A 12,765-nucleotide genomic window follows, 5' to 3' on the forward strand; every position below is an offset into this window, starting at 1 on the left:
GGCAGTGGAGGGCTGTGTGCTCATGTTTGGTGTATTACATCACCCACTCGGAGGTCCCCCGTGGACCTTTGCAGCCCAGCAGCCTTGGGGTGAAGGAGGGAGAAGACGGAGGGAGGATGAGAGAGAGAAGGGAGTAAGGAGGGCAGACAAGAGGGGAGGGAGGCGGGAATAAGGACAGAGTACGGATAAAGGAGTAAGGCGGAGGGAGAGGAGGAGAGCGAAGGGAATAAGCGAGAGAAAGAGGGGAGGGCGAAGGGAACAGAAAGGAGGCAAGGGAGCTAGGAGGTGTATGGAAGGAAATAAGGGGGGAGAGGAGGAGGAGTTAGAGAAGAGGGAGGAGGGAGAAGGGGTTAGGGTAGTAGGAGAGGCAAGGAGGGGGAAGGAGGAGTAGGGAGGGAGAGGAAGAAGAGGCTGGGGGTGGGAGAATCGAGGAGAGGGAGGGAGGAGAAGAGAAGGGGAAGGAGGTGGAAGAAAGAAGGAAGAAAAGCCCCATTTCAGCCCCCACCTGGGAGTTGCGCAACCCGCTGGGCCGCGATTGGCCGTCGGTGAGCACGGACGCCCCGCCCCCCGGGCCCGCGGCCAATGGCCGAGGGGGGCGGGCCCGAGGCGGGCGGGGCCCGAGCGCGCGTCCGCAGTGGGGCAGCCGCGATCCGAGCCGGAGCAGCGCAGTCCTCGCCGTCGCCGTCCCCGCCGCGTCCTTGCCGCCCGCGCGTCTCCGCCGCCTGCCCCGCGCTCTGACTCCGCGGCTTGGGCGCGCCAGCTCGCTCGTTTACTCATAGGCAGGTCCTCCGCGGCGGCACCGAGGCGATGGCCACCAGGATCGACAAAGAGGCTTGCCGGGAGGCGTACAACCTGGTGCGCGACGACGGCTCGGCGGTCATCTGGTGAGCGCTCTCCCCGGTCCACGCGGAGCCGAGTCGGGTGCTCCCCGGCCGTCGTCTGCATCCCGTACCAGGACCGCGCGGAGCCACTGCGCCTAGCGCCCTTAGATCCCCGCTGGAGCGCGGCGCCGTTCAACCCCAACGCTGACTTGTATTCTTTTCTTCTCCCAACCCAAAGGGTGACTTTTAAATACGACGGCGCCACCATCGTCCCCGGAGACCAGGGAGCGGAGTATCAAGACTTCATCCAGCAGTGCACAGGTAGGGGGGCGCTCCGGTCACCCAGGGGACGCGGCAGAGGCCGCAATGGGAGGAACAGGGGGTGGCTTCTATCGGCGTGTCTGCGTGGGGCATTGAAGGAGCCAGATTTGAGCATTTTAAAGCCTCATAAATAAAGCCTTCCCCCTCTGGACATCCGGGGCAGCAAAGGTGGCCCATCTGGTTTCCTTGCTTCAGCAATACTCTCTTTAAGCGTAGGCGGGACAGTGCTTTTGCCCCCTGCGGGTCACTGGTTTTCCACGATCAACTCGTGCAGTTCCAAACTCCAGCTTCAGCCTCTCCCCGCCGCCCGCCGCCCGCCTTGGTGGGTCAGTGAGCCAGAATAAAGGCAAAGGCGGGCTGCTAACAGCGGAGAAAAAAACCATCAGTTACACTCTTCTTTCTCCCAGGATCACTGCTATCTGTGTGCTGATTATATTCATATTTTTTATTAGAAGAATATAGAGCCAGATACAAAAGGGTACACACCATCTGATTCCATGTGCGTGAAATTCCAGAAAAGACAGCTAATCTATGGTGTAGAAAGTTAGAACAGCACCAACCTCTTGCAGTTGAGAATGACTGAGTGGGAGGGGGTTATATGGGTTGGAAGTGTTCCACATTTTTATCTGGAAGATGGCTACACAGGTGTGCGGATATGTAAAAAAAAGTCTTCAAGCTGGATACTTAAAGCTAGTGCACTTTACACACTTGTCTTTTGTGTGTGCAACCATTAAAAAGAAAGACATGTGGCGTGCATAACCTAAAGCCCTAAATAGAGGTAAAAGACTCCCTGTTGTGGGTAATAAAAACCCAACCAAACCACCCTTTAAAGCTGAGGTTTGAGAATGCTAGTGTCTCTGGGTCTGTAGCTTGAAAACAGATGTTTTCAGACAAAAGGCAGCACAGCCCGGAGGTCAGGGCCTGTACTCAGAGCCAGATGGCTGGAGTTGAATCCCGGAGTGACTACTTCCTACCTGTGTGGTCAGGGGCAAATTACTTCCCGTCTGTCCCGGGGCCTCGGTTTCCTCATCTGTGATATCAGGGCCGCTGTGAGAATGAGTGAGTCAGTGTGTCTAAAATGCTCAGCATAAGCTACACGAAGCACTGTATGAAACAGAAAGTATGAAAGTGCCAGGGATCCTATAACTGCTCCTTGCCTTGGTTGCTTCCCTAACCAAATGAGCCTTCACATTTAATTTCTATTCAAAGAATGTTTGTGAAGTGTCCGCTGTGGGCTGGATGGTACAAAGTTTTTTTTTTTTTCCCTAATAAATGTTCTCCCAACTAAAATTTCTCCCGGGGGCCACCTCCAGGCATTTATTCATTGCTTTTTGAAAAAGATTGCTTAAAATATCAGAAGTGTAAAGTCTATAATAACTCACATTTCATAAGGTGACAGGGTCACAGGGTGGAGAGTTAGTGGAACCAGGATTTGAACCCAGGCCTCTGGCTCAGTGGTGAATGCTTTTGCAAGTGGAATAGACCACACACTTAACTTATCCCTCAATTGTGTGCTCAACCAGGACACTCAGCAGGGTTTGGGCTCTGCTGGCAGGCCAGCTTCACTATCCCCCTGCACTCAGTGGTGGGGGTGGGCAGTAACCACGTGGCTTCTTTTCTGCTGGTCATCTATCCACCACCATCCCCTGCCCCCATCAGATTGGGTTCCACCCCTGAAGCTATTGTTCTCAGAGCAGGAGAAGGTGACCGAGACTTCCGGCCAAAGGATTCCTAGCAGATGCTCTTGGCCTTTGGGCTTCCGCCCACCCTGTGGCCAGAGAGCATTTCCTTCCTCCCTCGGGCTTTTTGGCTTTCTGCTCAGACCCTTTCCCCTGAGGCCAAAGATGAGGAGCGGAGTGGGGAGACCTAGTGGTAGCTGGGAACTGAAAATACTTCCGGGCTGCTTGTTGATCCTCGTGAGTGGGCAGAGGAGGCTCTGAAGCCTCTGTCTGCTTTAGCTGGAAGTCTGCCTTCCCAAGCCATCTGTTGGACAAATGTGTAGACAAGTTGTGGTGGCCGTGTCTCCTCTCAGAAAACCTTGTTCCTTTGCCCTGAGATAGCCTTGTAAACCAGTGACGGTGGGATCAAAGCCAGTCACTTTACTCAAGACTGACCTTTGCTGACCACCAAACTTGACCTGTCAAACCAGTCCTGTGTGCCAGGTACTGAGATTGGCCCCCTTCTACAGATGAGGACACTGAGGTCCAGAAAGGTTAAGAACTTGGCCAAGATCACATAGCTAGGAGGTGGCACTGGCAGTCTGGCTTCGGAGCCCATGCCCCTGGCCAGTGGTTTAGATGCTCATCTCTGAGCCGGGAGCTTTTTTCAGTGGTATGGCAGGTTCTGGTCCAGGCTTGTGGGTTTGGGTGTGAGTTACAAAAGACATGTTTGCTTGCTTGTGTGGTTGGGGGCGGGGGGAGCTCTTTGTGGCCAGTTTTCAGCCAGGATCCTGGCTAGACTGATGGTCCCACACTGTCATCACAGAAAGGCCACTTCTCTGGCTCTGGCTTTCTGTTTCCAGAGGTCTACTCACAGATGCGTAGGGGGCCCCAAGAGCTGCAAACAGCACCCAGTCCTCTTTCTCCCTCAGCCCCCATCTCCCCTGGGCTGGCACACCCTTTCCAGGAGCTCTCCTTCCTATACACCCTCCTTCCCCTCCCCTCTTCCCAAAGCTACTGCCTTCTGTCCCACGGTGTTTTCCAGAATAAATTTGCCTTCCAGCCTCGCCTTCTCATGGTCCTCAGCCTCCAGGCCTGGCTTCTCTTCCGCTGGAGCTGTTTGCTAGAAGCTCGCCTGTGTCTGGGTTGTGGCTGTGCCCTCTCCTCAACACTCACCTTCCTCTTTCTTTGTGCTGGCAGGATTTGGGGCCTGCCAGGGACCCTTATTAAAAGTGATATCCTGGCGTGCCTGTTCCCTCCTGCCGTGCCTGCCAACTGCCCCGACACTGCCTCTGCACTCAGCTCTAGCCCCTCAGCCCTGTGCACACATGCTGGTCCATGCTCTTTCAGGAGAAAGTGAGAAACCCCACCCAACCTGACTCAGATTAGCCTAGGCAAAAAGTCAGTCTGTAGTTTACCGGATTGGAAAATACAGGGGAAGCACTGCTGCAGGTCAGGCTGAAAAAACTCAAAACCCCTCTTCCCAGCTCTGAGCTCTGCCTTCATCCTCCATCTTCCTTCTCATGGGTGGGCAGGGGGATTCTCTCTGAGTGGTGGTACAGATGCCACCACCAGCTCCAGATTCCAGCCCACCAGCACAGCCGTCCTGATGGAGAGTCCCTGTTTGCCAATGATTTCAGCAAAAGTCCCCAGATTGACTTTCTTTGACCTGGCTGGGGACACGTGCCCATTCTTGGACCAGTCACTGGGACTCTGGCTGGCCAGGCCTGGATCACATGTCCTCCTCTGGAGCAGGAACTGGAGTGAGGGGGAGGTAAGCTCCACCCAAACCAGGAGACAGATTAGAGGAGGGTGACTTCCTAAGGGAAGAAGGGGAACAAACCAAAAACAGATGTCCATGCCCCTCAGCCTCCTTGTGCTCGCTCCCTCTTTACAGCAACATTCTATACCCCATTACCAGAGTAGATCTTCCTAAAGCACATCTCTAAACAAGTCAGTCCCCTGCTCATTAACCGTCTATGGCTCCCCTCTGCCCATTGAATTAAGCCCAGGCCGGGCTGATTGGCATTCCAGACTGTCTTGCCCAGTAGCTCCCATACCCTGCTTTGTGTACCTACAGCCTGACACTGTAACCAACCCCTGTTATCGCCATCTCTCCCAGTCTTGATTCCTTTTATTCAGGGAGTTCTCTCCACGTGGATGGGATGCGAGTTATGAAAGATGACAAAAGACATGCTTTTTGCCCGGGGAAACCCTGCCCACCCAGCTTAGTGAGATCTCTTCTTTTTTCAGTTGTACCTTTTTGTTACCAAAAGGGACCAAAGTATAGATGCTATTTTACAGCCAACTTTTCTCCCCTTAACTGTAACCTCTGAGCATCTTCCTGTCTTAAGCTCTTCTTCCGCAGCACGGTTTAAAATGGCTACATATAGTGTTCTTCCGTATAAATGCGTTGTTTTACCACTCACCAATTGATGGACCCCAAAGTACTTTGTTGCAAGCAGTTTTATTTTGGAAAGAATCCAGGCATCTGGGAATGCATCCAGTTTTCTGATGGTAGAGTTGAGAGGCAATAATAGCCTAATGGTTAAGAGCTTTTTATGGTAGAACCAATACCTGGCCTTGAACTGCAGTGTTGCGGCACTCTTGCTATGTGACCTTGGACAAGTCTTCCAGATTCTCTGACTCCTGCTCTGTAAGATGGGGATAATAATTGCACATAACTCACGGGGCCGTTGTGAGGGTAGATTGACGTGATACATATAAAGCTCATAGGCCACTGCCTGGTAAGGAGTAAATGCTCAATAAACGTGTTTATTATTAATGGAGCGTCCCCTACTTTGTGCCAAAAGTGAAGTTGGATTAATTTTTTAAAAGCAATATCCTGAAGGGCTGATGAGTTTAAACTGCCTTTGTAGTTTTCTCATTATTCAATCTCCCATTGCTGGCTTTCCCACTTGCCTGTCTCTGGGAGGCTTGGCTTCCCTATGTCCTAAGGTACGTGGGCTCTGTGACAGATCCTTTGGCCCACCTCTTGGTGATATTTGTGCTTGCTTTTGTGTTTGTACCTGTGTCTCCCATGGTGAAGTTTGCTACATGTCCCTCTACCTGATAAGTTAGATGTCACTTGTTCAGAAAAGATGTTCAATAAGTATTCTTCATATTGACCCCATGTATTACTGAGGAGAACTGTACTCCATAGGGTTTTCTTAGCTGTAATCCTTAAGGAAGTGGATCGGCAGGCCTTTCTTCCTCAGTGCTGCTGGGTAGGTTTGAACCTTCAACCTTTAGGTTAGTAGTTGAGTGTAAACTGTTTGTATCGCCCAGGGACATTTCAGTAAATACTAGTTGAGCTGAATCGAGTTTTTGCTTCTTGAAAATTCTCAGGAGTTATGGTGAATTTTTGGAAGTATTATTTGTAAATTTTGTAAATGTTGTATCCACGTCCTCATCTCTCATTCTTTCTTCAGCCTGTTACATTCTGGTGTCTATTTACACCCAGAGCATAGAAGCCCCTGCAGAAGTCTTTGGTAATCTGGAGATTTAGTAATGTTCTGGTTGCCAAACTCAATGGTTGCTACTCTGTCTTTATTCCTCTTCACCCTCCTCCAGCATTGCCAGTGACCTCCACCTCTGCTTCTGTGCTGCTGAGCTCGCTTGGTTCTCCTTTCATGTCTCTCTTTTCTCGGTCTCACTTCCTTCTGCTCACCTCCTTCCCCCTCCTGCCCCTTAAGTGTGGGCATTTCCTAGGGCTGCACCCTTGATCATCACAGGGACATTTTTTGAGTGCCTACTATATGTGCTAAGCCTTTTGCCAAGTGCTGAGCTGGACCCTTTCCCTGCCCCAGTGAACTCGCAATCCAGGCTTCAGATCCACTCACGTTGTCACCCCCCTTAAGAACCTATCGTAGCTTTGGCCCATAAGGTCCAAATGCTTGGAGATGACATGCAATGCCCTTTGCGACTGGGTGCCAGCCAGCTAACCCCTCAAACACACGTCCCCGACACACACGACCCTGACCTCGTGGACGCCCAAACACAAAGCACTGTGTGGGGGCTTCACTTCTATTAGCTCATCTAACTGCTCTCCTCTGTGGGTGGTAATAAATGCAGTGGCACCTATACGTAGAAGAGTTTCCTCAGAGCCAACGTCTCCTGTCTGAGATAGCACTGTAGGTAGGACTGGACTTTGATCCCAGATCTGTGTACGAGGCTCCCAGCTTTTACCTTGGGCTGTGTCGCCCTGCCTTCCCCCTTTTCCTTTCCTCTGCTTGCACTGTCCTTGTCCATTTTGTTTTCCTAGAGGACTTCTACACACCTGTTAAGACCCAGCATAAATGCCCACTCTGCTGTGATTCCTTCCTTGCCTTCATGGTGCTGACCATGTTGTACGGTGTTTACGTGCATGTCTGTTTCCTCAACCCCATCACCATGTCCTGGAAAGAGGAACTTTGCCTCTTTGATGGTGGTATCCTCGATGGAGAATCCCCACCCATCATGGTTAGCCAGCTCTCAATCTCCCAATGGGTGTGTTGCTTCCTTGAAGGAGCCTAGGTGATGGGCTGTAGCCCAGGTGATAGGCTGTAGCCTGTGTGATGGGCATTTCCCAGATAATCACTGACTTTCCACACCTTTATCTCTTGCTTAGAGAACTGAGGCTGTCACAGTTCAAATCTCAATTCTACTACGTATGAGCTATGTGGTCCTGGGCAAGTCACTCAACCTCTCTATGCCTCAGTGTCCACAACTGGAAAGTGGGGACAATCATGGGAGCCATCTCACAGGGCTGGGAGGATTAACTGATTTAATACATAATATGGACTGTATTCGGGACATGGCAAAACCAAAAAGACGCAAACTCACTGTCATCAAGTCAATTCTGACTCTTAGCGACCCTATAGTACAGAGTAGAACTGCCCTGTAGGTTTTCCAATGCTGTAGTCTTTATAGAAGCAGATTGCCATATCTTTCTGCCACGGAGTGGACCTTTTGGTTGGCAGCCAGACACTTTAACCACTGTGCCACCAGGGCTCCTCCGGGACTTGGCAAGTCCTCCTTAGGTGCTAACTATTACTCTCTCTCAAACAAGCATGTTGGAAATATAAATTACTGAGAGTACTGTTGTTAATCAGTGGTTAACTGAATGGGTTCCAGGGTGGTGTGCCCAGACCGGCTACCTCTGTGCCTGACATCAGAGGTGGAGAGGGAAGGCAAGGCACTTACAAGCCCTGTGGTGGCATCCCTATGGCACCCTGTGTCTGTTTATTGTCCTGCTAGAGTCTAACCTCCTTTGAGGTAGAAACCATGTCTGATTTGCTCTCTGCTGCATTGTCAGCAGCTAGCACAGTGTCTGGAGTTCTCCATGTCCAGGAATGAATGAATGAATGACAGTGGCCAGAGACGTTTGAAAGCCAAGCCAGCCTGGGAAGACCTGCTCTCCTGAGCTGGAATCACAGCCCAGCACCAGGATGCAGCTGTCAGCTCAGCGCCCTGGCCACATGATGCTTTGGCTCAGGCCCAGGTCTCTCTTGAGCCCTGCATTCCCCCAGACTTAATCTTATGCATTTGGCTTTGCAGATCCAGCTCCGTGGCCTCGGTGGGTCCCCAGCGACCTATTTCTGAAGGCAGACGGGTATGTGTGTGTGGGACAAGAGGGATGGCCACCTCAGTATATTCTATTTCATCAGTGCATTTTGAAATTAACGTCCCTTAGATGCTGGTTTTGATTCTGTATTTAGTTCACGGTCATCTCACTTTCCCTCTTGCACCAATTCTTGTTTCACCTTCTTTGCACTTATGTGCACTTCCTTGACAATAATTAATAGCAATGTTAATAATGTCTAAGACTGGGGACTTTATTGTGCCAGGTACTGTCTGAAGGTCATTGTATTAATTCCTGTTGCTACTATAACAGACTACCAAAAACTTAGTAGTTTATTCACCCTTCAGCCAAAGATTAGATAGCCCCATAGAGCAAAATGAGACTAAACGGGCACACCAGTCCAGGGGTGAGGACAAGAAGGCAGGAGGGGACAGGAAGGCTGGTAATGGGGAACCCAACATCGAGAAGGGGAGAGTGTTGACATGTCATGGGGTTGGCAACCAGTGTCATAAAATAATATGTGTGGTAATTATTTAATGAGAAACTAATTTACTCTGTAAACCTTCATCTAAAGTACAATTTAAAAAAAGGCAATGGGAACAATTCAATTGATGGAAATGATTTAAGTAAAATACCTTCAAGAAATTTGAAAAAAAGGATCGGAAAATTTTATAAAAATGTAACACCATTACCCCAATAAATGAGCACATTTCAAGATGTGAAAATTACCTAGGAATTACATATTATATCTTTTCAAATAATATAGTCTTACATTTAGAAGTTCAAATTATACAAGATGCTGTATTAAGCATTCCTTCTAATTAGGAGTTCAACACTGACATCAAGTTATTTTACAAAATTAAAAAACAATTTCCCAACAAACAGTGACTACTGAATTGTTACAAAGAAAAAAATCCTCAACATTAAGTAATTTTATTCCATATGTAAGTTTTTCTCAAAAGAAGTATTAATATTGTGTTAACAAACAAAACAGATAATCTGGTCCAGTTGTAAATATATTTGACAAAAACATTTTGATCTTTCTAATGTTGGTTTCTTCAGCATACCTATCTGTCGTTGATGTAAAAGTTGACCTTTTGTTTTTTTAAATGCTGCCAGCAATAAAGTTGTCATTAAAAAAAAAAAAAAAACTTAGTGGGTTAAAACAACGCAAGTATATTATCTTACAATTCTAGAGGTCAGAAGTCCAAAATGGGACTCAGAGGTCCAAAATCTTGGTGTTGACAGGGCTGCATACATTTCTGCAGGCTCTAGGAGAAAATCAATTTTCACACACTGTCCAGCTTCTAGAGCTGCCCGCATTTCTTGGCTCAGGGCCCCTTCCTCCACCTTCAAAGCCAGCGATGGCAGGTCGAGTCTCACGCTGGATCGCTCTGACTCTGACCCTCCTGCTTCCCCATTGTAATGACTCTTGTGATTACTCTGGGCCCACCTGGGTAATTCAGGATGATCTCCCATCGCAGATCCTTAACCTAATCATACCTGCAAAGTCCCTTTTGCCATGTCAGGTGACATATTCACAGGTTCTAGAAATTGGGATGTGGACATCTTTATTAAAAAAAGTCAAACTTTTTGCTGGCGAGTCGATTCCTACTCATAGGGACCCTGTAGGGCGGAGTAGAACTGCCCCACAGGGTTTCCAAGGAGTGGCTGGTGGATTTGAACGGCTGACCTTTGGTTAGCAGCCAAGCTTTTAACTTTGGGGGCTGTTATTCTGGCTACTATAGTCATATTATCATAATCTCATTTCGTCTCCACCAGGGCCCAATGTGGTAGGCTCTGTTGCTGTCCCATTTCACATATAAGAAAACTGAGGCTCAGCAATGTGAAAGCATTCACCCAAGGTTGCACAATGGCTGAGCTGTGGTTCTAGCCCAGCACCTGTGCTTCTGTCACACCCCCTGGCTACCTGACACTTGCAACTTAACTTTGTGATACACATACAGGTTTTCATAAGGAATGCAAAGGCAAGCTCTTTTCTTGAAAGCTAATGGGCAGATCTAAGTCCTGTGCCTCCAGCCGAATGAGCTTGCTCCTGTGGGAATAGCTGCTTGCAGGGAATTTTTCTGCCTGCATTGAAGTGGAAAACCTGTGAAGGTCTCTCTGGTCAGCACCGCACGAGAATTCAAATGCCTCAAATGCCTCGATCCTTCCTTGGGCGAAATTCTGACTTCACTGCTTTTGCCTGAAAGGACGTTCCCTGGAGGCCAGTTGATCTGACCTGAAGTCATTTTCTTCCTTTTTTGGCTGTAATTCCATGCTGCCTGTAAAGTGCAAAGTATTGTTCATTGTTTACAAATAACGGAAGTATCTGGTCCAGGCAGGCCAGGGGTCTCTGGGTCACACTGGGGCTTCTGGGAAGGGTAGAAAGCACCCCCTGTGTGACCCCCTGCAGTCACACCCCCTTGGGACCCCCACCCGAAGGCAGAGTCTGGGCGTCACTCCCTGGAGCTCTTTAAGCCCTGATCTGGGACCCACTTGCTCTGTTTTTGATGTGACAATTCTTGGTTGCCATGTATTTGACCCTGGATCCTGGAAAACTAACTTCGTCTCTTCCTTGGTGATTTTTATCTACTCATTCATTTGACAGATATGAATTGAGGACCACTATATGCCAAGCACTCTGGATACTGGGAGGGTTCAGTGGTGGACATCATGGAACTTACATTCTATTAAGGACACAGGGATGGATAAAAGACAAGTTAGCCAATCAGATCATTTCAGAATGTGATTAGTGCCATAAGGAAAATAAAATGAAGCAGTGAACTAAAGACAGACTGTGGGGGCGGCCCCCCAGCCAGGTGGACAAAAAACCAAAAAAAAAAAAAAAAAAAAACCCCAAATCCATTGCTGTCGAGTTGATTCCAGCTCATAGTGACCCTGTAGTGACAGGGTAGAACTACCCCAGTGGGTTTCCAAGGAGCAGCTGGTGGGTTTGAACTGCTGATCTTCCGGTTAGTGGCTGAGCTGTCAACCACTGTGCTACTAGGATGGACAGGGAGACCTTAAAGACGAGGTGACACTGTTCTGAATGGTGAGAGAGTCAGACAGGTGGGCATCTGGGTGAGGAGGGCTCCAGGCAGAGGGTACAGCAAAAGGCAAGCCTTCAAATCATATATCCAATAAGGGTCTAGTGTTCAGTGTACATAAAGAACTCTTAACTCAAGAATAAGAAGACAAATAACCCAATTGAAGAATGAGGAAAGACCTCATTTATCCAAAGAAGATATACAGGTGGCCAATATGTACCTGAAAAGATGCTTGTCATTAGTAATTAGGGAGATGCAAATCAAAACCACAATGAGATACCACTTCACACCCACTACGAGGGCTGTGGTCAAAAAGAAGGAAAGTGCAATGACAAGTGTTGAAGAGGATGTGTAGAGATTGGACCCTTTGTCCATTACTGGTAGGAATATAAAATGGTACAACCGCTGTGGAAAAGTCTGGCAGTTCCTCAAAAGGTTAAACATAGAATTTCATATGACCCAGCAATTCCAAACCACCCATTGCTGTTGAGTTGATTCTGACTCATAGCAAGCCTATAGGACAGAGTAGAAACTGTCCCATAAGGGCTATAATCTTTACGAAGGCAGACTGCCACATCCTTCTGCCATGGAGCTTCTGGTAGGTTTGCACTGGTCACCTTTCAGTTAGCATCCAAGCACTTTACCCACTGCACCACTAGGGCCCCTTCCAGCAATCCCACTCCTAGGTATATACCCAAGAGAATTGAAAACATGTATTTACATGAAAACTTGTACACGAGTGTTCACAGCAGCACTGTTCATAACAGTTGAAAGCTAGAAGCAACCCAAACGTCCATCCACTGAGGACTGGATAAACAAAGTGTGATCTATCTATCCACATAAAGGAATATTACTCAGCCATAAAAAGGAAGGAAGTACTGGCGCATGTTACAGCGTAGATGAACCTCGAAAACATGTTGAATGAAAGAAGGCAGACACAAAAGGCCACATAGTGTATAAGACCATTTATATAAAATATCCAGAATAGAAAAATCTATACAGACAGAAAGCAGATTAGTGCGTGCCAGGGGCAGGGACCGAAGAGGAGTTATTGCCTAATGGGTACAGGGTACAGGGGTCCCTTTGGGGAATATCTAACTTATTTAACATTTGCTATGTGCCATCCCCAATTCTGAGAGCTTTACACTATCGACGGAGTTTAGTGAGGATTAATACACTCGTGACACAAATGAGGAAACTGCGGGGGAGGTTGGGTCACTTGTGTGAAGCTTATCATGCCGCCTTGGCTCAGTGGGTGCCCTTCTATCTCCCCACCTGACTGAGGGTGGAGACGCAGCACGGTGTCCACAGCTGTTTCCCATCTGGCCTCATCCAGTGCTGGGCTCGGAGCT

The 12,765-nt window shown here is 48.6% G+C and overlaps 1 protein-coding gene across 1 annotated transcript in view; it reads left to right on the forward strand.

The window, feature by feature from the left end:
- Positions 1 to 682: 682 nt before the first annotated feature.
- Positions 683 to 12,765, forward strand: part of COTL1 (coactosin like F-actin binding protein 1) — a 42,942-nt gene continuing 30,859 nt past the window's right edge. The window contains exons 1-2 of the mRNA XM_064273730.1: positions 683 to 884; positions 1,060 to 1,142. Coding sequence (XP_064129800.1) covers positions 808 to 884; positions 1,060 to 1,142 — 160 coding nt within the window. The 5' untranslated portion in view covers positions 683 to 807. The remainder of the gene's footprint in view (positions 885 to 1,059; positions 1,143 to 12,765) is intronic.

This window comes from Loxodonta africana, chromosome 21 (genome assembly GCF_030014295.1).
Source record: "Loxodonta africana isolate mLoxAfr1 chromosome 21, mLoxAfr1.hap2, whole genome shotgun sequence".
NCBI lineage: Eukaryota > Metazoa > Chordata > Mammalia > Proboscidea > Elephantidae > Loxodonta > Loxodonta africana.